Source organism: Centrocercus urophasianus, unplaced genomic scaffold (genome assembly GCF_019232065.1).
Source record: "Centrocercus urophasianus isolate 14NV4802_14NV808 unplaced genomic scaffold, USGS_Curo_1.0 seq_19, whole genome shotgun sequence".
Taxonomy (NCBI): Eukaryota; Metazoa; Chordata; class Aves; order Galliformes; family Phasianidae; genus Centrocercus; species Centrocercus urophasianus.
Genome location: NW_024884744.1, coordinates 7600990 through 7625433, shown reverse-complemented (window position 1 = coordinate 7625433; position 24444 = coordinate 7600990). Strand labels below are relative to the sequence as shown.

At 38.9% G+C, this 24444-nt stretch overlaps 1 protein-coding gene across 3 annotated transcripts in view; it reads left to right on the top strand.

The window, feature by feature from the left end:
• MCF2L2 (MCF.2 cell line derived transforming sequence-like 2) overlaps nucleotides 1-24444 on the top strand; it is a 114404-nt gene that overhangs the window by 21802 nt on the left and 68158 nt on the right. For all 3 annotated transcript variants that reach the window (XM_042820274.1, XM_042820276.1, XM_042820275.1), the window contains exons 4-15: nucleotides 2586-2676; nucleotides 3867-3986; nucleotides 5829-5945; nucleotides 8893-9042; nucleotides 10767-10891; nucleotides 12464-12578; nucleotides 13220-13339; nucleotides 14198-14389; nucleotides 15227-15418; nucleotides 15779-15956; nucleotides 22518-22621; nucleotides 23669-23757. In XM_042820274.1, the coding sequence (XP_042676208.1) occupies nucleotides 2586-2676; nucleotides 3867-3986; nucleotides 5829-5945; nucleotides 8893-9042; nucleotides 10767-10891; nucleotides 12464-12578; nucleotides 13220-13339; nucleotides 14198-14389; nucleotides 15227-15418; nucleotides 15779-15956; nucleotides 22518-22621; nucleotides 23669-23757 (1593 nt within the window). The remainder of the gene's footprint in view (nucleotides 1-2585; nucleotides 2677-3866; nucleotides 3987-5828; nucleotides 5946-8892; nucleotides 9043-10766; nucleotides 10892-12463; nucleotides 12579-13219; nucleotides 13340-14197; nucleotides 14390-15226; nucleotides 15419-15778; nucleotides 15957-22517; nucleotides 22622-23668; nucleotides 23758-24444) is intronic.

Genomic DNA, 24444 nt, shown 5'->3' with positions numbered 1-24444 from the left:
TCAGAGACACAGAGGCAAGTTTTACTTGGCACAAATACTTCTGTGTTTGTTTAAATCACAGTTGTTGCCTTTGGCAGATGCTGTCTTGTCAGTCACTTCCTTTGCAGTTTGCTTACCAAGGTGTGATTGTAAGGGTCTGATTCTGAATTCTTCTAGGCCTGCAACCCTCTGTGTGCAAACATTCCTTTTAGAAAGCCCTTAGCCAGTCTCTCAAACCAGGCAGATGGGCAAAACAGGGCAATTTCTATGTGCAGGCAGCTTGTGTGAATTGGTGCTTATGGACAGAGTTACTTGTGGCTTAGCTGTGAATTTTATAAACAGCTTTTTCTAGTATTTATTAATATGCTTTAGCTGGATAATATTTTTCTTGAGACCAACATCAGCATTTTGTTATCTTCAGCTAAATATGCTTATTTTGTTGGTCATTTTGCTGTAAATCACTGACTTTAATGGAATTGCCTCAGATTTGAGCCTGGCTCATACATCCAATTATTGTCTGAGAGATATTCAGCAGTTGCAAATTGATTCTGTGTGTCTGAGCAGTGAAGACTTAATTAGGTGCTGATTACAGTAATACATTCTCTTTTACTTTACAGTAGAGGTCATATTTTGGTGATCCATTGATTCATTTGAAATTATCCTATTAATTTCTGTTCTTCTCACCCTGACACGATCCTCAAAGATTGGCACGGCTATCAAAAATATAAAAGGCTGGTAAAGGGTGAAGTTCATCCCGTCCCACTTTGGTTCTGCCTGAGGCTTTTGATTTTCAACTTCTTAAAGAATTTGCTGATTTTTTGAGTTACAACCAAAATTCCTGGAACATTATCTATGAGACAGCAACATCGGCGGTCGAGGCAGAGGGAAAAACCGGAGCTTCCACAAGTCTCCAGTGGGAGATGGGAAGCCTGTCCAGAGGTGCTGCCTGGCGGGCTGGGGGCTGAGGGTGATTTGCCTGGGCCTTCCATACCCTCCAGATGTCCAAAGCAATTTTTGGTCTCAATCAGCGTTTGTTAAAGAATAATGCAATTTTTAAGTAGCATTGGAAACTCCCAGGCTGTGAATAGTTTCTCACACCCTTTCTGTAACAATCTGCAATACACAAAATTTCTTTGGTGCCACCTTCTGAATCTTTTTTTTTTTTTTTTTTTGTCTAAGAATCTAAAGCAAGCACATATATATCACACTGTACTTCTTTTTTTTTTAAACTTCAGAACTCCAATTTGTCTACTGAAGAATATTTGTATATATAAAAAGGAATAAGCTGCTGAATTATCATCTCTGCTTTAGAAGCACTTCTGCAGTTACATTTTCTGTTCTCTGTGTAAAGAGCTGCATATTGCACTGCTTGAGAGGAAAGGTCATCTATTGTCTTTGAATTTTATAGTTCCCAAAGGAATTCTGTAAAAAATATATCAGTGTGCACTTCAGCAAATGTTTGTAGTGCTGTTAAGAACCACTGGGAGCACTTGCGTGGCATCCCAGACTTGCACAGAACTTTTGCTTCTTGGCTGCTGATTTTGATCCTGCAGATCTGCAGCAGAAGCTCTGGTGATATTGTTGATGCTCCTTGGTGGATTATTGACATGAGTTTGCTCAAAATAACCCAATAAAATGGTGTTCCTGGTATGTGGCTTGTATGTATGATGGAAAAGGGATAAAGGAAATGCTTTATATAACTGATCTTGACCTTAATCCATAATTACATATTTAATTGTAGTGTCTTCTGATTATGGCAACACTTACACTCTTTGCCTGCCTCTTTCTTGTATAGAGATGATTGTTATAAGGAAGTTCCTGGACATTTTTCTTAGTGTTTTTGTAGATTCCCAGGATTTCTCTCCAACTCTGAGGACAACTGGAAAGCAGAGAATAGCACCCCTGTGTCCAGCACACCAGAGAGGGATTTCTGAGGGAGGGGGAGGGGGATATTTTTGAGGTTTACACACATGGGATGGAGCATGAAGTCAGTCCCTCACAGAGCCTCCTTGAAAAGTCCTGAGAAGGAGCAGTAGCTTATTTTAGCCAACACATTGAAGTGATACTTGCAACCCTAGAACCGTCTGCAGGTCGGTGAGATATAAAACTTCAAATCCTGCTTTGTCCACCAAAACACCTGGGTCGTGTGAGAAGGCAAGGTGGTGGCTGTGGGGATATACTGACACCATGGAGCTGAGTGCCTCTGTCAGACATCAGCATACTTGGAGAATGAAGGCTGTAGTGGGATGTCTAATTTGGAGAGAAAGCAAGATCTGAGATTTTTGCCTTCAGTGTAGCACAGTATAATTTGTGATCCTGAACTATTCTTATCATTTGGACTTGGCAGCAAAGTGGATAGCAGCTGAGAGATTTAGCGAATAAAATATTCATGTTTGGTGTAAGCTGCTAGCCTGACATTGGAAAGAGAAAATTTGCTGGCTTCTGTGTTCATGTGGATTTCTGCCGAATATTCTCTCCACTGTACACTGCATTTTTATAATGGACTTGGAGGATGATCCAACAGACCTGAATCTTACTGCAGTACATTGCATTGAAATGGGAGTATCTTCATGTAACCTAGCATATTTATTTCTTCTGTTGTGCAGTCTGGAGGCTGCCAGCATTGGATTCATCATCATCATAGACAGACGACGAGACAAATGGAGTGCAGTCAAGGCATCCCTGACACGGATAGCAGTAAGTGCCTGTCTTTGTTATTTATCTTCTAGAAATTCAAATTGTCTGCTGAACCTTCAGGACAAGATGAAGTCCCATGTGTGCATTTTTAGTTCCTTTTCTTTTTTTTTTTTTTGGCTGTGGATGCAGATTCTCTCCAGCCCCAAAGCTTTTGAGTTTTAAATAGGAGAGGGAGGAAGCTGCAGTAACAGAAAACATGGCCTTGTTTACTGCTGAATTAGCACAGATTCCGTATGTGCTGGATTGACTGCAGTATGTATTCTAGTAATTTGTAGCTGTTTCCAGAAGAGTCTAACAGAGGAGCCCTTCTGTGCATTGTGAGGAGTGACTTTGCGGCCCGCTTGTGAAGGGAGCAGATCCCAGTAAATGTGTGTTCATGTGGTAGTGATCTGTTAGAAACTATCAATAGCTTGTTATATCTCGTTTATGAAAGTGAGTTAAGACACTATTTTTCAGCAGTAATAAACGCAGCTGTTCTATTATCTGGAACATATACTGTGTGAGGTGCAGGTGCTTAGAGGCTAGGGATCAAGAGGTGACTGTTGTTTTTTAGCTGCCCTCTTCTTGTTCTTTTTTTATGCTTGATGAGCTCAGAGGAGGAGTGTGTGGGATATGTAGGCTGGATGTTGAAGGCAGGGCCATGTCTGATGAATGTGTTGAATGCCTGTGCGTGGGAGAAACACATGTGAGGTTAGAAAGATTAAAAATCCTCTTTGGAGTGAATAGATAGGTCAGTCTGAAGAATTCATTTATGCCACCTTTTTCTTTCACCATGTCCAATGTGGGCAGCCATTTTTTGTAAGTAGTGAATTTTACCCTCGAAAGGCTGAACCAAAAAATAAAATAAATAAAATAAAAAACGTGACCCATGGTGTGGTAGTGCAAAGGGGCCTTCGTGCGTTTCTGATATGGCTGCACAAGTGAAGAAACTTCAGAGCTCTGTGCTAAATCCCTGCCAGAAATCTATATATGACGGGGCAGTAAAATCCCCAGGCCAGTGTTTCTGTTGGCTTTGGAGGCTGACGTTGGACATGTGCTGAATGGACCAGTTGATGTCATTAGCAGCTGGACTGGCCAAGGTTCAGAGTGTCTTCCCCACTTTACTCCCTTAGGAAACACTTGGCTGAAAATTCCCTTGGCCTTTCTTCAAGGCAGAGATTTGCTTTCTAATAATTTTATGTTTCTTGCAGGGAGCATTTCCAGGAAACCTGCAGCTGGTGTTTGTCCTGCGTCCCTCACGCTTTATCCAAAGGGCAATTGCTGACATTGGCATTAAACTCTATCGAGATGACTTTAAAATGAAGGTACCGGTAAGCATGGATTTTTTTGGTCCATGTGTTTGCCTTATCTCCACATCTTCAGCTCTTATATGTCAGCAATTTCTCATAACCGAATAATTATAATTTGATTGCAAGTGGCAACTGGCGACTGTGATCTTGGGTCTGTGTGGTGTATATAAGGTCAGTAAAGCCTAAACTGAAACCCCAGTGAGATCAACAAGCTTTGAGAGGCACGTAGACACATTTACCTGGATCAGATAAGTTGTTTCTTGTTTCATTTCAGTGGTTGAAACATCCTTGGAAAGGGCAGACATTTTTGTATCTATACTAATAGTATCTTTAAATTGTTTTTGTGGAATTTTCTACAATCAGTTGCAGGAATGCCAAAGAGTAAATTACCTGTAGATGCCTCACAGGATTATAATGGATGTGTTCCCATGTGAAACATCAGTCTAGCTATAAAATGTGACTCAGTTTACATAGTGACATTTAACTCAGTAGAGCTGCTCCCTTGACGCAAAGGTAGACCTGCTCACTCCACACAAACATAGGTTTGCACTCCAGAGCAGTGTAAGCCAAGGGCGAATTCTGCACTATGGACTGCTGATAATTTAATAGTGCCCTGTTAAGTGCCTGCTGGCATTGCTTGTTTCTAGTGCCTTTATGATCTTCAAGATTAAGAGTATGATATTTAGTACTTCTAATATGCTGCAGGTTGATGAGAATGTGATTTAAAGCAGGCTATAAATCCTGAAAGAGTTTGGCATTATTCTATGAGAGCCCTTTTTGGAGTTGTTCCTAGCTGTGTGTTTGCCTGTGGTTTCAAACTGTTTTATAAATAAAATTGAATGATGATTGTTAATGATATTTCATCCTGGAACTTACTCGTACTGTGCTCCACAATGATTTTACTGGAGTGATTTCATATGATTGTTTTGGATATTAACTGTGGTTTTAAATCATTTTACAAAAGACCCATGGTTCCGTTCCAATCATTGCTATGTTTATCAGTACCTAGGTTTAAAGTTCCTGTGCTTCCTGCTTCTACTGTAATAAGAGACAGCAGTCTAACAGTACAGAAAACAAAGCATGAGTTCATTGTGCTAAATTATGTTAATTGTGACACTGACTGTAGTTCAGTACAGGTGGCTTTTTGGTTATTAAAAAAGCAAATTTCATGTAAAAATTATGCTTGGTTACAAAACAAAATCTTCTAATTTTATAGCACTTTAGAAAATGTATGTTCCTGTACTAAATAAGCCATGGTGTGTTACCTTAGCAACTGTTATACCAGAGATTGTACTTCTAGCAATCTATTTGATGATGGTGTTGCATTTCAAATCCTATTTAAAACTGTCACAGTTGGAACAGAGGTTAATGGTAGGCAGGGATTAGGCACTGCATTACGTGTTAAACAATGACTTACCTTTCCTACATGCAGATCAAGATACGTATTTTGGTTGAAGTCTTTTTGGACATTCAGAATTTTGAGCTAACCTGGGTATGTCCACGTATGTCTTGGAGAGCAGTCTTACAAAAACTAAGAGTTCTTTTGATAGAATTTTATGTGAGCATTATACATCCCATGCTTTTGCTTTTCAGGCATAAAGAAAATGGCTGCTTCCTTGGCCTAGCAAGGGGCAACATGATATCAAATCATGGGTAGTTCAAGAATGGCCATCTGCTTATAGAAGCCAGAATCTAAAGGAAAAAAAGCTGTGGCAATTATACGAAGAAATACATTATGAGAAATTACTGACAATGGTGGAAGTGCACCGTGGTTATGTGTGTTTAAGGCAAACCCAGATCCTAGGAGCAGTGACTGAAGGACTCATTATTTCTCTCTGTCCATTGTTTTTGGGTCTGTTTCAGATCATCATGCTAAATTCTGTCTCTGATCTTCACGGCTATATTGATAAATGTCAGCTGACCCGGGAGCTGGGAGGAACCCTGGAGTACGGCCACAGTCAGTGGATACATCACCGAACTGTGAGTGCTGGTGCTGTTCTCACACATGACTATACCTATACCCAGATGATGAATGTAAAGCAACAATTAAGTAGAAATTCTGCAGCTGCACTTCAGCCTACAGATTTTACTAGAGGCTCATGGAAAGAGGAGATCCATTACTCAGAGAAAATTCCCTCAAAGTCTGTAGTAGAAGTAGTAGTTTATATCTCACTATTGACTGGACTAGGTCCTACAATGTTGTATTATTATTACTCAGCTGAACTTCCCTCATCCTTAGCTTTTGAATAATTGATGAGATTCATAGGCCTTCAGCTCATGGTGCAGTTGGACATATGCTTTAGCACTGTTCGGAATGAAAGGTCAAGACTGTCACGTTAATGGGCAATTGTATCCATGTTTTTAAGTGAAGAAAAATACTCATAACACTGGATTTTATTTCCCTTTGTTTTCATTTCTGAGTAATGTAAATATACACTCCAGATGAATCATATTTTGAATAACTCAAGAACAATTAATAATTGTAGGAAGGCTGGAAAACTTTCTCTTCTGTTGCCTTTTAAGAAACTTGTTACAAGTTTGATTATTTGTTCCCTTTTGGGGTTGGTTAATATATTTCAGTGGCTGCTTCGAAACAGTGCAAACATTTCATTGTGGCTCACAGAAGAGCCATATTACGATATTTAAAAAAAAAAAGCAGACCCCAGACTTTGGCATGTAAACTGCTGAAGTGTTGTCTATTCCTTTATTTTATTATTATTTATTTATTCCACTATTCCATCTAAGTGGAGGGCTGCAAAGCTGTGTCCTAGAAGATGAACAAATTTTCCCGAGGCTGTGTGCAATGTTTCCATCTGTCTTTGTGGGTCCACTTGCAAAACTGATATGTTTAGAGCTCACATCTAAGGAGGCCCAATGTTTTGCTGTGTTCTGAGAAGCCTTGGCTGTAAGTATTGTTGCTGACCTGCAGCTAGGTCTAACATTCAGAAAAGGCTTTTCTGTGGTAGCTTGGAAGTAGTCTAAACAACTTTCACCGAGCTTAGAGACTTGAAGACAAAACCACAGTCAGAACTTGGGAATATGAAACAATTTATTACTCAAACACACAAGAATGAGTGGAGCCATGTGTGCAACTAAATGAAACACTGATGTGCTCACGGTGCTTGTGGAATCAGTTAGCCAGGGAATCTCTGCTGGGTGAGAGATTGCCATCAAGGAAGTGTTGGCCTATGTGGCAGCTTGAGAAAGCCTGACCTTCAGTTGTGCAGGTGCAGTGTCTTCATCACACTGTCTGCTTATCTTAGTGTTCTCTGGTCTTGGTCTGCCAAATCTTGCCTACCAGGGTTGTGGATTTTTTTTTTTTTCTGTTTTCTTCTTTTATTTTTTATTATTTTTATATTTTTATCTAAAACATTTTTAAAGTGTTCCTAAATGGTATTGACTCAACAATCTCACCACATTTTTCTTTGTTTCTGCTTTCTTATCTTAAACAGCTAGGAGTCTGTGAGCTTTCTTGCTCAGAGAGTACGCTAGTCTCTTAGTAAATAGCCCTTGATTATGGATGGCTTTGTCTGTGTTGCAGTCAGAAGGGCAGCATCTTAGCCAACTTTAATGCAGTAGTTTCACTGCAGAGAACATGTCACAGCTGCTAAGAACTGAGCCAGATCGTACATCAGTCTATACTGCTGCTGCTGAAAACAGACATGAATTTTCAAGGGGCAAAGACGAAGGCTATGAACTTGCCTAGCATTGCCTCATCTGGGGCATGCTTTATGATCACATAAAGTGGAATGTACTTTATCACTTTTGAATAATAATCTACCTTCAGTTTGTTTTTCACAGAGCACACTGCAAATGTTCGACTGAAGTAGTTGCAAATTAGGAATTCCGATCATTGCTAAAAAAGGGAATACAGCTTGCAATAGCTATGTAACATTTGATTGGGAATAAGAACATCTTTAGTGCTATTTTGTGCCTCAGAACATTGTTTTGTTCTGATAAAAAAATGTAATGAATAAAGACCTACGTGTAACAGTACAGTCTTTGATTATCCTAGAGAAACTGGGGCACGATCACAAAAAAATATCCTGTGCAGCTCTTGCTACAAGATACAAAGGTTTTGGTTGCATCTCATAAGTCTGACCAGTATATTCTACTCTGAAAAGGCAGCATTCTTATGAAGCCTTTCTCACTTTCACTTTCTGCAATAAAACCACAATTTGTCAAAATTTAAGTTGGTGCACCCCTGTTAAAGGTGTTCAAGGCCAGATTGGGTGGGGCCCTGGGCAGCCTGGTCTAGTACTAAATGGGGGGTTGGTGGCCCTGCCTGTGGCAGGGGGGTTTGGAGATTCGTGATCCTTGAGATCCCTTCCAATCCTGGCCATTCTGTGAGTCTGTAAAGAAGTGATGCTCCAATGAATTTGATGAATTACATTTGTTGAGAGTTCAGATGGGGCCAGATGGGATGAAGTGACTGGAATGCATCACATACAGGTAGGCAGAACAAAGATGCACAGTTTGAGAAGCCTACAGGGAGATGGATTGCTGCTGAGTGAACAGTGGCTGTATAAACATAAAAGAAAAAGGCTTTGGCGTATGTGCTTGTGGCATCTCCTTAACTTAAATAAAGCCTTAATTAAAATCCTTAAACACAACAAAGAGTTCCAGCAAGCATGGGCAAAGGATCTGAAACTCCCATCTGGGCTTTGAAGCTGATGTCCTCTGTGGTTTCATTATGTCTCTTAAGCTCTGGAAGTTCCCCATCTGGTTCATGGATACGGTAAAACCTGTAGTCTTGTGAAAAGATCCTTTGTGGCACAGGATTCAACCAGTAACTTCCATCACATCCGCTGAAAAAAGGCAAATAGCCAGCTTTACAGGCACTGCAGCAATAATGTGTTTGAAGAACTGAGATAGCATGCTATGTGGTAAGTAAGCAGTTCGTGACTCTGTTCTTCCACCATTCCAGGCTATTGAAAACTTCGCAATGACAGTGAAAACAACAGCACAGATGCTACAGACCTTTGGAACGGACTTAGCAGAGACTGAACTTCCCAATGATGTGCAGTGCACAGAGGAGCTCCTATCTGCACACACTGACCACCATAGCAAGCTCAAGGTGAATGGTGTCTTGTGACAACTCAATCTGTGTAATATATGTTTTTAATTCAACAAGTTTTTCTGCCATCATTTGAGATTCTATCATCTCAAAACTACTGAATAGGAGAAGAAAACTGGATTCAGGAAGTTGATTCCGTGCAGCTATGGAAAAGGACTCCACAGGTTCAGGAATGATAGAACAGGGAAGTGTCACTGCTGCTATATAGGAGGGTATAATGAGATCACAACTAGAACAGCATGGGCTCCTGATGATGTTTTCGTCAGAAAGGATGAACTCATACTGGAGCAGATGTAGAGAACATCTGTAAGGATAATCTAGGAATAGATAGTGGTCTGTTTAATTGATGACTAAAATATTACAGAATGGATTAAAAGCATTAAAAAGAGGCTAGTGCCTGTTTAGCCTTGCAGAGTAAGATTCAAAAGAAAATGTTATTGCTGTCAATAAACATATTAGGTTAAACACAAAAGGAAATTTATTGTTTTAGCACAAGTACAGAAATGACCTTTGCTTCAATTGGGAATGAAGAACAGAGTTCTACCCATAAAAAACAGTAAGGGCCTGGAGCTTTCCTCCTATAGAAGAAGGATAGTAAACAACTTTTTTTTAGTTTGGGATGGCATTGAAATGGCTTTTTGTAATGATCGCTGAAGTTGCCTTTAGTAGCAGTTCTGTCCCAGCCATGTGTTACTGTTGTGTTAAACAGCAGGACTTGCAGCCGTTCCGATTCTTTCTAATAATTGCCGTCAGAACCTAAGGAATTGCCATGACTTGTGAAAAGCTCTTACAGCACTTTTGCTGGGTACCAAAGAAAGAATACTCAGAATTCTTCAGGCAGTCAGGAACTGCCTTGCCTCAATTGCTTTTGGTCAAAAGATAATGGTTTCTCCCATATGTTGGAGCCTGGCTCTTAATGCCAGTTTTCTCTTTGATTACATTTTTATTGTAACTTTCCTCACACTCTAAAGCTTCTTCTGCAGCTCTAAAGCTGCTGCATAAAGCATCCCCTAGCTCTTTGGCTATGTCTTTGCTACTCTTCCCCATAAAAGCTGGCAGAACAGTGCAGGTAATACAATGGCAAAAGGCACCCTTGTTAATCTTCCCTCAGTGGGAGAGCTGTGCAGCCTTGTTAGCAGCAGGAAGGGTTCCTGAAGAAAGCTTTTAATAAGTGTTTCTATACTGGTGTCTTGGGGGCTTTGCCACTCAAAGCAATGTAGAAGAAGCAAATATGTTAATAGAAAATCTGTGTGAAGGATTCAGTTGTGAGAAAATGAATTTTTTGCTGACTTGCAGAACCAATGAATCTGCTCTTCGCTGTCTTTTTCTCCTCTCATGGTCTCCTTTCAATTGGCAAGCTGTGGCTTATCATCTCATAATGTTGTTTAAAGAAATTCCATTAAGAAGTGTGATGTGGCTGGCTGAACAATTGACAGCACATGTAATTCGTGTTAGAATATTTTATTCTGAAAGTTTCCTGGTCAGAAATGCAATATGCTCAGAAATTATGCAATATTCTTTTTCTCAGAAATATATCTACTGCTCAAAATGAACAGGTTTATTCTCTGCATTCATAGAAAGACATGTCATTATTGGTAAGCACTGTGTTTTTGTTCCTAGTATCTGCTACCTACAGAAGTATCCTCCTTTAGCATTACTGTGTTGTCCACCCAAGAGATGGGAGCGTTCTTAGAATATGTGCATACAATTTGTTTGTTCCTCAGGATGAGCTGAAACTAGCTGTGAAGCAGGGGGCCACATTACTGACGTGCATTAGGGAGCCAGTCACCCGAAGTGCCAACAGCAAACTCAGTCCTGATGAACTGGAAAATGTGGCAACAGTGGAAAGGTTGGTGAAGATTGACTACCTTGCACAAGTTGCTAATTAGTTCCTAAGAAATGCAAATGTCATTTATGTCCTTTCTTAAATTATTCGAATATAGATACTATAAATTCCCACTGTTTAGTTACTCAGGGTTTATTGGATACATAAATAAGTAGGACTTTGAGGAAGTTACTGGATTAAACTAGAAAAGTATGTTCAAACAAGTCCTGAATTTCGTGGTAATTTTTGGTTGGCCCACTACCTTCCCAATGGAAGGTTTGATGTGGGACTTATTTTCCCCATAACATCTTCCATGTTTCTGTGCCTAGTTAAAACGTGACATCTGAATCCGTGTGATCTGAAAGAGTATGTGCTTGTGCATGTCTGTGGAAACACTGGAGGAGGATCAGATGTAGATGATACTCTGAAATATGCACCTTTGCAGATTTATAAAGAGAGTAATTACTGTTCCTTCCTACAATGCTGGTTATTACAGATTTTAGTCACTGCTTACAAGTTTCTGCTGTTCCATGTAATGCAGTAGATAGAGAAATGTCATGCTAGTTTCAGTGTGTCTGCATTCAATGAGAACAAAGCTGCCAAATGTCAAACTGATATTTTTTACTGGCTACTTTGAAATCCTTTAATCAGTCTTCCTTTAATTAATGAAGGAATTTGTAAATTCATCTTGGATTCAAAAAGTAGCTTTGATTAGAATGAGATTTTTTGTTGATGGATTGAGAACAGAACTTGTTTCTGACTACAGTGTCAGGAACAGTGTCAGCTATTGGTATTTGCCCTGATTACTTGGTTCTAGCATTCACTGCATTTGCCTGGTCCCCTGCCTGCCTGAAGGGTGGCCAGATATTAAAAAATAGGATATTCAGAGAAGAATATTTTTTCATTTTTTCATTTTTTCCCTTTTCTCTTGCTATTTAAACTGTTCTACTTTTGTAATATACATAATAGATCATTGAGGGACTGTGAGAATGACTCACTGGTGTGCTGTTGGACACTTCACTTGATACTGATTTCTTTGTGAATAAATGTTTTATTATTTACATGAAGTAAAACATTATCAATGGGAGGCATTATGAGCTTCTAATTCATTGTGCTTAGGAGAGATGTACAAGGAAAAATGATTCAGTTGTTGCCTACTTCTGATGGGTGAAAAAAATAAGCAACTTGTAGAATTCTGCTTTAAGCATTCCGTAAATTAACAATTGCATTGTATTCAATCTGTATTAGCCTGGAGCTAATTATCTTTGAGTGTTTAGGTGGAAGCTGGGGAGAGACAGCTGTCCCTGGCTGCCAGCACATGGAGCAGGTGTGTATTCCTGCTGCAGGTCAGGAGGAGGGACTACGAGTGCCACAGTAAATCCATATAGTTATCTGTCATCACCACACTCTTGTCTATTCTACTGCAGTTTTTGTTCCCTTTTTCTCAGGGGAAAATTGACATCAAACATTGTTCTACATCTTCTATAGGTATAGGCTTACCACCATCTCCAAACTGTGCTTTTTGCCATCAATTGATGCAAGTTCAAAGAAATTAACCATAGAAAATAACTGTCTTTTATTCTAATTTCTTAATAGGTTGTTGGCTCAGTTGGATGAAACAGAAAAGGCTTTTGATCAGTTTTGGACCAAGCATCACCTAAAACTAGAACAATGCTTGCAGCTTCGACACTTTGAACATGATTTTAGAGAAGTAAGTCATTGGCTGGTCGTATCTAGCGTTCAGCAAATATGGTCAAACCTTGCCCTTACTTCAAGTAAAACGGCATTCTAAAAAAGAGCTGGGGAGAGGAGCCATTCATTATAAAATAAAATGCATATCAAAAGTGAAATTCTTGGTAATAATCTAATTTTTTACAACATTTCAGTAAAGCACAGTGAAGAAAGTGCCAGCCATGTAAGCCAAGATGTGAAACACAAACTTTGTGATAAATCATTGTGTGCTTATGTGTGATGTTAGCAAGTATCATTTCTTCTGTGATGCTAAGCACACAACCCTACTAAATTAGTGGAAAACAAAAATAGAAAGCCCAGCCATGAATGCAAAGGGTGGAATAATACAGTAAGACAGATTGCAGAGTCATAGATCTTCAGAACTGTTTGGGCCTAAATAAATCCAAAAAATGGGGGCGACTCTTTAAATAATTACTTGCTTGGTTCCTCATTCTTCAGTTTTACCATTTTGAAAGGAATTGAAATACTAAATTTGAGATTTATGGACTCCTGTAAAAGATGGAAGTGAATGTTTAGAAGTCATAGATTTGTTATAATTTTGGGTGTCTTGTGATGTGTATGCTTTGTTGTTCTTTTTTTTTTTTTTTACTTTTGTTTTAGGTAAAATTAACATTGGATAATCTCATGGAAGCACAAGCAGGCTTTTCTGACGTTGGAGACAGTGTGACTCGAGTAGAACACCTCCTAAGGGAACAGAAACAACTGGAAGAAAAAGGACAGGTTTGTGTTCAATATAGTGTTCTAGCATCCAGACATGATTATCTAGATGTTTTTCTGTCACTGTCCTTACATCACACACTCTTTTCATGGGTCACTATTTCTAATTGCAAAATTCAGATCCTAATTTCCAGAATCCGAGGTTGTTCAAATCCAGTAGTTGTAAACAACACTGTACTCAGATGAAGCAAATAACCAACAATAGCTGATGTTGTTTGAATTTTTTCTATGAAATGGAAGAAGTCCATTTATATTTAAAAGTATTCAGCAAGGAGCTGATAACTAATAGCTGAGGAGAGAAAATATTTCAGTACCACAAATTGTTTAAACTCATTCTGATTGACTTTGCCCTGGAAAAGGCTAGGAAACTTCACATTTATGAGCTGTGGTTTTAAAAGTTGCCACACATGCCTGTTACGTTCTGCTCCTCTGTGAAGATGCCCGCTCCTCAGAGAATTTGTAATCCAAAGCTCTTCAGATACGAGCTCAGCCCACACAGCCTGACATAATGTGACTCATCGTAGGGCTTCGCTCCGGTTCATCCTCTGTGCTGTGCTGCTTTACTAACTCTCAACTTGGATTAAGCATGCGATGGAATATTTTTGTGTAGATGTATGCTCTGTATGATTTTAAGGCTGTTTAGGTACTCATCTCTGAATGCAGTCTGTGGAGGCAGAATGAACAGTAGAAAAATAATGCTAGTGATTAAATTGGTCTTCAGTGCAAATTTGAAAACACATCAGCTACTTGAATATCCCAAACTGTTAGCTCCAGGCTACAGCATGAGTTACAGAGGTGCATTGCCTTTACCTACACATCTTTTGAGATGTAACTATGAATTGATTCTCTTTAATTTAACAGGAACCTTTGGAGAAAGCCCAGACTCTAGCTCTCCATGGAGAACAGCTCATCCAAAACAACCATTATGCAGTTGACTCCATTAGACCAAAGTGTGTTGAACTCAGGCGTATTTGTGATGACTTTACTAATGAGACCAAGAAGAAATACGATATTTTGGGGAAGTCTCTTGAGCTGCATAAGCAATTAGATAAGGTGAGTGAGTCTTTTTAGAGTACGGCCCTACTGAAGGCTCTACTGAAAATAAATCTTTTTATAAGCAACTTAGCATTTACTTTATAAGCACTTACTTTATAAGCAACTTAGATGAAGAGGACAAAGATTGACTCTTTTTTTTTCTCTCCATTTCATTCAGAAACCATTGCTATAAAAACCATAACAGATGCTTCCTATAATTATTGTCTTAAGATCATTAAAGTATGAAACTAAAAAAGAATTGAGATAGAGCTAAATTTGAAATGAGAAACAAACACATTCTGATGCTGAAAAATAAATAGCTTACTGCTTGTTCTTTTGTTTTTCAGTTTATAGAATCCATCTGGAATAGAAAGCTAAATGCTCTGAGAATGTCTGCATGGTAATTCCTTAAAGGAATTACCAGAAATTATTCTGAAAACCTGCTTTGGAGTGTTTTTAACTGAGTTTAATGGGCCTGTGAAGTTTTAAAGAATTTTTATATAGCTTAAATATTTATTTTTGGGTTTGGATAATTGTGTAATTAAACACTGAAATGAGGTTGTATAGCAGAAAGATTTGATTTGCAGCAACTACAGTAGCATTCTTATTGCTCAGAATATTATTTTGTGTTACTGAACCATCTATCCCATAGAGGTGAATTTAATTTGCTAGTGTTCTGTGTCTCTTAGGTGGGATGTGTTGTGGACAGGACCTGCTGCATGTGAGGAAGCAACATTAATTCCCTTTAGTGATGCATTAGTGCCAATCTGTATTTCATGGGGTGGTAGAAATGGCACTTCTCAACATGGGCGTTCAGTGACAATGGAGTCCCTACTGTCCCATTTTTCTTTAAAGGCAAGCCAATGGTGTGAAGCTGGAATCTACCTCTTAGCTTCCCAAGCTGTGGACAAGTGCCAGTCACAAGAGGGAGCTGAAACTGCACTCGTTGAAATAGAGAAGTTCTTGGCAACAGCAAAGGAGCATCAACTCTCTAACCCAAAGGAGTTCTACAATCAGTTTGACACGATTCTCACACCCGAAATAAAGGTAGAACACCTCAAACATGTATGCACTCACTAAACAGTGATTGTCTTGCACATGAGAGACTATTGGGCCCTATATGAGTCTGCACAAATATGCCTCTTTCCCCACAGCAAAAGGGCACAGAGGTGAGCACTTGGGACAAGAGGTTTTACTCATATGAGCAGTTCTAGAATAGCACATACTTCTTCAGGGTAGTGGCAGAAAATTCCATGACTCACGATGCCCTACTTGGTGAAACAGATCTATGCAAATTACGTGGGCTGGGTTGCATTATCTTTAGCTCTAATACACCGAGTCTGACTAACCCAAGTCTCATCTTTTTTTGTTTAGTCCAGCACTTACAATCATCTGTTCTTTGCCTAGGCCAATGCCCAAAGGATTTTACAAAAACTAGAAGATGTACAAGAAATGTTTGACAAGAGGCAAGTGAGTCTGAAGAAGCTAGCAGCCAAACAGACCCGACCAGTACAACCTGTTGCCCCACATCCTGAATCTTCCCCGAAACGAGCATCACCAAAAACTACCAGACCAGCAGGAGTAGGTGGGCCATTAATATCTGCATTCAGATACTCAGCAGTGTCAGGGCTCTTGTTATGTATGGTCATGCTTAATTTTTTTCATCAGAATGAAAACTTGTACCTGATGTTCAGTGTCAGCTTTGTAGGCCCAGAATTTAAAAATGAATGTGAAGTAATTTATCACTGCAAGCACACAAACAAGGATGATTTAAAAAAAAAAAAAAAAAATCAGGCTCTTCTTCTTAGGTCTCGTCTACAGAACACTTTTCTGTACACTTTCTTATTGTCATAGATTGCTAATCCTTCACTGAAAATGCAAACCAGGTAACTCATTGCAAGTATGTGAAGTAAGTATGAAGATATCTTTTACAGTGAACATACAGTAACGTTGTTTTCTCCTCTGCATAACCATTTTTTCACTTTCTAATATAGTTCTTTAGTAATTGTGAGTTGAACATTGCTTCTTCTTGGAACTTACAGAAAGTTTCCTGTTTTGAGGTTAGCGTGTGCCTTTAACCAAGGGCTTTTTAAGAGGGAATCTCCTACTAGAGTACTGATTGGTTAGAATAACTTCACAGAGTCTATGGCTTTTTAAGCCCCATGGTGAAGTAACCATTTGACAGTTTAAGTGCCATGAGTAGTATACATGTAGTGTTTACTGGCATCCTTTGGGTCTTATCCAATGGTCCATTACAAAGCATCATTCTTTGAATCTGCTCTGTCCCTAGAATGCCAAAGCACTTTGCAAACTCTGTGCAGCTGGTAAGTATTTTCACCTCTCTTTTGCAGAAAGAAAATTGAAGCTTAAATAAAGCAACTGATTCACCAAGGGGCTTCACAGCCTGAGTCTGAGATGTGGCTGAGAATAGAAATGAGGACACTGAGTCCTACTCCAAGCCTTGAAAACGAGGCTGTGATATTCTGTTCTTCTTGAAGCTACCCTCCATTGGGATTTCCTCTGTGCCCCTTCTTCACATTCATGGGAGCAATAGAGTCAGCATTCCTATATGGGTAGAATTTATAGAGAATCATCATGAGAGGCTAAGAGCAACTTTTTGAGTCAGTTATTGTAACTCTTCATTATTTGTCACCTGGAACGTGCCTGAACATCTCTAAAAATTTGCAAAATAGAATATGCTAACAGGAAACAACCATACTCTTAGGCTCAATAAATAGAAAGGCAGGCAAAGACAATAAAATGTAGTCAACAGAAATAGAAAGCATGAAAGAGAGGCTTTTGTCCCTAGGCAGCAGATATAACAATGCCACAGCAGAACTGCAATAGTTGTCTGTGAAAGGAAAGAAGTTGTATTCATTCCAGAATACATTTTGTTCAGTTTAGTTTTGTTTTTACTTGCTGACTCTCTATTTCCCTAACAAGGAGTGGTAGGAAAAATTCAACCCAGTTCAGTGTACTGATGGAAAAATCTTGAAAGATATGAATGCTTAAAGTAGTCTGATAATACAGCTGTGGCACATTTCATTTTACCTGTGCATATGTGTAGGTGACACAGGGAGAGCTGATATGAGAAAAAGGGCAGACTTCTATCAGGGAGATGACTGTGACAGTTTCTTGTAATGATAGCCTTCTGTTCTCTGGTGACTATTGGTAGAGTTTTAGCTTAAGGAAGATCCACAGAAAGGCAGCTCAGAGCTGCACTCTAAACTCTCCCTCAACCCAGATTGCCATCAGTGCTTTTCTATGGGACTGGAAATTCTGAGGCAAAACTTTAAATTCTTCTCATTTTGATTTTGCAAATGAGAATTTTACAGCGACAGACCTGTTCAGTACTGGAAAACTGGTGTCGGAATGAAGGTGCTCAACAACTTTAAAAAGTCTGTACCAGGTCGACTTGGTGCTAGTTTTATCTATGAGAATATGCTTAAATATTATTCATAGAACAACCTAAAAAAGACAGAAAATAGTTCTTCTGACACTTTTATATGAACTGCCTTGAAATTTTTTAGCAGTATGCGTGACATGTAACTTCAAGAAAATGTCCGAGCGTTACCAACGGAAGCCTGCATGAATACAGCTAATGGCTAAACTTGGCCCTTTCTGTGTTGGAAGGAAAGATGTGGCATTCAGAGAAAGGCTTTTCTGACAGCATCATTTTGGCTACCTGTTTGTGGGCTGAGTTTCTTTACAAAGTTCCTTAGGGGAGTGAATTGGAACAGGTTCACAAAGTCACGCCATGCAGACTAGCGCTGCCAGTAGGTTGTCAGGCACAGTGGGATGTGCCACATAGCATCAAAGATAGTATCACCAAATCATAGAATGGTTTGGGTTGGAAGGGACCTTTAAGGTCAACTGTAATATAAATTGTTAGGGTTGGCTGTAGTTAGCATTTCTCTGTTTTCATTCATTTTTACTTCTTCCAATTTTCAATTCTTCGGAATGAATTTTTCCTAAAGCCTCTCTTATTCAGCCTGACATTTTCTTGTCTTGAAAAATGCAACAGAAATGGTTCAGCTATCTCAGTGAAGAAGGCTAAAACCTCCTTTATTTTAGTTACCTTTTTGGTCAAAGCTGAAACATTGCAGTGTCAGTTGATTTTGTTCCTTCTTTTGGATTTGGCAGAGTTTTATGCACTTGGGAAAAAAAAAAAAAACAACTTCTCAGCTCATACATGCTCATTACAGATGAACTTGCTGCAGTTCAGCTCATTTCCTTTGTTGTCAGCCAAAATGTATGGCACTCAAAGATCAAATATGTTTCTTTTCCTTCTGCAGTGCTTGTTTCCTTAGAGTACCATCTTGTTGCAACTTCTTGTTGCAAGTTCTTACAGTGTATTTAGTCGCATACCTAGTGGGAGCAAAGCAGAGAACCGAAAACTGTCACTGTAGGTTGGATTTTTTTCATTTGTGACCATTTTCTGCTGCTTTTACTCTCTCTGACATGAGAGGGAGAGAAGCTGGTGCAGTAAATGTAAAGGTTCCAATCCTGATAAAAACTCATGTGGGTGTTAGCCTAGTAAAAACAAAACCACCAAATTTTACTAATGCCACTACATGAAAAGATCTACGTTGAAAGGACACTGACAGACCTAAATCAGAATTGCTGGGCAGGGGATTTGCTTTTGAACATATTAAACGACATATAATCTTTAATAATGTGAAAGTTCCATTTTAAAAATGTCAAGTTGGTCTTCCAGATTAGTCTGATCTCCTTTGATCTTCAGCGATAGCACTCAGATCTCAGTGTAGTTGATAACAGTCTGTTATCTCTGAGAAATGCTGTGAAAAAAACTTAGTGGGTATTTGTGAAGCATACGAGTTGTGAAAAGGACTATTCTAAAAAATATGCACATGTATTTTCAGAGCAGAGACTGATATATTGCATGGACAGTAAGGCTCTGGGTCCCCACTGGGAAATGCAGATAAACTGGAATACTGAGGCACATTAATTCAGTGTTCTACACACAGAATGAGGCAAGGATCCTTAGGGAGGGAGAGAGAAAATAATATATGTGCAAAATACTCATCAATGGTTGGACCAAGATGCCTTCGCAGAAAAAGGGCAAAATTAGGGTTGCATGTGTTGCTTTACTTCTGGCATCTTTTCTAAATGCTATAAAATATTCACCCAGGGATTTCTCGTGTGCAGCATAAATGTTAAATACAGGAGCAGAGAAGTCAAAATTTCTGTTAGCTCATTAAGCAAAGAATATCATTTGCAGCAGCACATCACACATGCAGAATCCATGACTCACCCTTACAGGCATATTAGAAGGCCAAATTGGAACATGAAATTCATGTGGAGGGAACACAGCTGGAGGCTTTTTAGTCTTTTAAATAATAAAAACTAAACTGGTTCCACCCCATTTAAATGTGTGTGACTGCTCATTGGATCCCTTCCAGCATTCCTCACAGTCACTAATGCGTAACACTCACTAACTAATAACATCTGGATAGAGGATTAAAGGAGAATATCTTTCAAGAGTCTGGGGATGGGTACAGGGGAAACGAAGCAGCAGGGAGATTAGCTGACTCAGAAAAGATGATGAATGTGACTTTCGTTAATGGTTCTTGGGAAACTATTCTACAGTTTAAGATATCTCTATAAAAGAGAAGATGCTTTCCATTTTGTGGCTGTAAGGCTGCTATCACATTGGGCCAAGTCTGAGGAAACTGAGCAGCCTGTCTCCTTACAGAATAACATTCCACTTGCCTCGCTCTATGCTTCCTAGATGGGCAGATTTTCAAGAGGCTCAACAGCAATGTTGCTAGAGCAGAGAAGCAGAGATTATACTGCCTAAGAATGGAAAAAAGTTTCTGTATCAAGCCATTTGATGATGAATCTTAGATGCTCTGGCAATTCTTTAGCTGCCTTAGCATGCTGTTTTGTCATCACCAGCATAGAAAACCGCCAGTAAATCATTTCTGTGCAACAGCACATGCTGCAAGCCCCCATGAACAGTTTGGCAGAGCAGTCATTTCCATGACTGTTCTTACTGAAAGATTCTGCTGTGGGTGATCAGTGAGAATGCACGAACTCTTCTACTGAAGAAAAAGATGGGGAAGCATGTGACTGGGCAATTCACACAACCTGAATTTAAAGCACAGTACTTACATACTTTGGACACTTAGAAGTGTTGTCTACACGTCATAAGCCTTGACTGCATGATTTGTCTCTTGCTACCTGATGAGTTGCATTTGTTCTAACAGGAACAGCAACTCCGTATTTATCATGTAACTTGTTCATAAAAAACAAGCAGTATCAAAGGCCCCACAAGAGAAGCAAAGCAGTCCACCAGATGAACTAAAGCAATAGACCTAAAACCTGTATTATTATAAATAGCCTTGCAACAAAAATTCAACTCTATGTACACTGCTCCTTAACAATATTTTCTATTAAAGCAGCAAACAGTTTACAATATTACCCAGTTCAAAATTAGAATTTTTAACCTAATATCCAGGAGAGTACAGTAAAGCAATAAAATGAAAACATCTTGCCAACATGCAGACCTTAGATTGCACACTTGTTCCTGTGCCTCTGTTCTTCCTGTAGATCGCTGTGCTCTTTTATGTTTCTCTGACTTTGAAACAGCCAACTGAACTGAATCTTAGAAGGGAATTTCCCTTATTAAACATTTCTAGTTTTGCAGCAATTACTGCAATAGTAATTGGCTGCTATTTGGGCAGTTTCTTTCTCAATTATTCTAAAAACTACTTAAATATAATGACATGAAGCACTCTCTGGCTGTAGACCGAACAACGATGTAAAAATGCTCTGATGCATAACCAAAACCAGATTGCTTCCTGTTTTCATTTCTGGGTCAAATTAAAAGAGGGTACTCTTTGCTGTGTCAAATTGCCTCCCCTAAAATACAAATGGCTACATCTGATTTTTTCTCCATTCTTCCTTCTAAAATGTATCATACTGATGAAGCCATGACTAAGCTAATTACTGACCTGAGCAATTTGCTGCATGAAGGAGCATCTTTTTAAATATCTTTTTATCTTTTTTTTAATCAATCTTTTAAATAGCAATCCACAATTTCTCCCAGAGAAAGAGTGAAAGTAATTATAGCCCAGTTTCATGAACAAAATATTACTAGATGCATTTGAAAACACCAGCTTTTGATTCTGGAAAAGTTCGTATTGAGTTAGAAAGTTTTTTGAGAATAAAACCAAAGAGACTTCATCTCAGAACTGCAGTGTTTTTGTTCTTTGCTGCCTGACCCAGTGACTTTCATCATTTCACCTGGTGTACGTATTTGTTTTTGCCGTTACGCGCATGCTTGCCTGTATCAGTTCAGCAACTAAGAGGAGGGAGCCCCATTTGCCTTGTGCTTACATAACACACATTGTGTACTTACTATAAATTTAGTACAACTGAAGATACAAATTGTAACTGAGAAATTATTTTCTATTCAAGTTGAATATACAGTCCTCCATCTGCTGGTTCATTCTCACACTTTTCCTTGGATAGCAGTCTCAGATGAGAGGCTCATTTGTTAAGGATGATTTTCTAGTAGCATTGGACAACTTGCTGTGAACAAATTTTCAGAGCCTGCAAGGCCAAACAAACCTGACACGACAGCGTAGCCTGAAATCATTTCCTCAGATTCACTGTCACTGCATACAAGATCAGGGTGACTTGCTGAATACTTGCATATTTACTCTTTTCAGGATCACTCATGTTATGAAACTCTGTGAGAAACAGTTTGACTTTATCAAACTATTACCAAAACAAAAGCGTGCTTTCTTTGCAAAATCTAACAAGTAGCAAACCGTGAGCTTAAAAACTATCAGAGTGAAAATTATCCAACCACTGATGCAGTTGGCTAAAATTTATTTGTGCTACTTTAAGGATGGTTGCCCAGGAAGAAGCCAAACTGCAGCAGTCATTACAGCATTGAACATTGCAGCCAATCTGAGACACAGTGGAGCACCAAACACCACAGCCCATTCCCTGATGCCAGCTGCTCCTTCACCACTACAACTGCAATTCTATTCTCTAAGTCACATACCAGCTGTCAGCGAAGTAAAAGGAGCACTGCTCACTGCTTTTATTTGGAAGTAGGATTTCAACATTTAGCACAAGTCTTCTAACATTATTTTCTTTTTGACTCTTTCAGCTACCAACAGGAGGTCTGCAGAAATTACTTGTCCTCCCAAGTCCATCTCTGAGGCAGAATTATCAAAAAAGAAAAGCATTAAGAAGACCAAAGGTGGAATTAAGGTAGGAGTCTCCAAGTTCTCGGGACACGCCAAACTGCAAGAGAATTCAAAACAATGTAAAAATTACAAGTTAATTCTCTGCAGAGCCCTTTTTACACTTCATATTGCACTTTTAAAAGTTACTCTGATGCCAGCATTAAGATTTCTGCTCATGTATGTAGTGTTGATTGTTGTAATAGTTTATTAATGGATTACATCATCATCAAAATAGGTAAATAATTTATTTATATGGAATAAATATAGGGCACTATTAACTTCTACAAGCAGCTCTTCAAATGCTTAAGAACTTAAAGATTGCAGTGGAGTTTACATTATCCACCAGCTCACTGCTTGATTTGTTTCACTGAATTAAACTATTCTGCCTTTGCAGAAGCCCAAGTAGTACTTAGCTCTAAAGCTACAGACAAAAAGAGAGAAAACCTGCTTAAAATTTGCCTGGAACACCCTTGAAATGTTTCAACTCTGTAAGACTGGACAAGGAAGTACATTCATATGTATTAAAATTGTATGCAAAGCTTCAGTTCATCACAATACAGGGCCAGTGTTTGCACACAAGCACAGTGCTGAGCATTTGCTGTATAATATAATAGCATTATCAATACAACAACAGATTTCTCAGATACAATACAAGATAGATTTCCCAGACTTCTCTGGTTGGCACTGTTCAAAAGACTTTAAAAATAATGTCTTCATCGTTGGCTTCAGGCAGGGGAAAAAAACCAAAACCAACACAGTATTTCAGAGCCTAAGGAACAGGCCTTTATGCCTATGAGTATCTACCTAAGGATATAAATTCACTTCTTATACTGAAAGAACCCAAGAATAACTTTGCATGGAGTTAAGAATACCCCTAATGCCAACAGAATTGGAAAACTAGAGACAAAAGTTACTTTTTATATATAACTTGCACGTCTAAGCAAATTATTCTAACTTATCAAGTGATCCACTACACTGGTTTTGTACTACATTGGCTTGTAAAGAATTAAAATTCTCTAAATAGAAGTATGAGCAACTAAGTATTTTTGCATCGTATGTGCTTTTTGTTCAGATTGAAGTGATGCACGAAGCGAGTCAAGGGGGATCGAGCAGAGTCTTGGTTATGAGTGAAAGCGATGAGAACCTGTCGACGAGGAGGAGGTAAGGCAGCACACGGCGCTCACTGCGTGACGGCACTCATTAGACTGAGGCTTGCAGATGCCATTATCCGATTATTAACATCATCTCACTGTGTTCAAAAAACTCACTCTTGACTGTATGCCTCTGAGAAGCTTTTTTTTAAAAAATTTAATTTAACTGATCATCTTCTAGTCTCACTTTCTAGTAACTCTTGGGAGAGATTAATTATGCCATCTAAAATACCAATACTTTAGTTATTTAGTTTTACAAGTAGTGTCAAGCAGACACAGTTCTAGTTGAATGCACTGTCTCTAGGCCAAAGAAACAGAATTTGAAACAAAAAAAACCCTGCAGCAAAGCTGCAAACCAAACCCTACCAATTCAATTTCCTTTGTTTTCTTCATAGTAACAGAAATAACCTTTTCTTACACTGTGCCTCTGTTTCACACAGGTATACACTTAAGTTGTTTGACACGAGAGCACGAGCTTGTAATGCTATGCAAATCTGAGGCATACAAAAATGAAACTTACTGCTATCTGAACTTACAGCAGACTCCAAGTATTTTCATAGGGCATAACAATTATGACTACCACTGGTCACCAAACTATCAGCTAGTTCTCAGAAGGTACAAAATGTGTTATCTATCAAAATAAGGTCTATTTCAAATCACATCTCTAAGGTAATGATTGTCTAAAGAGAAGGCACGA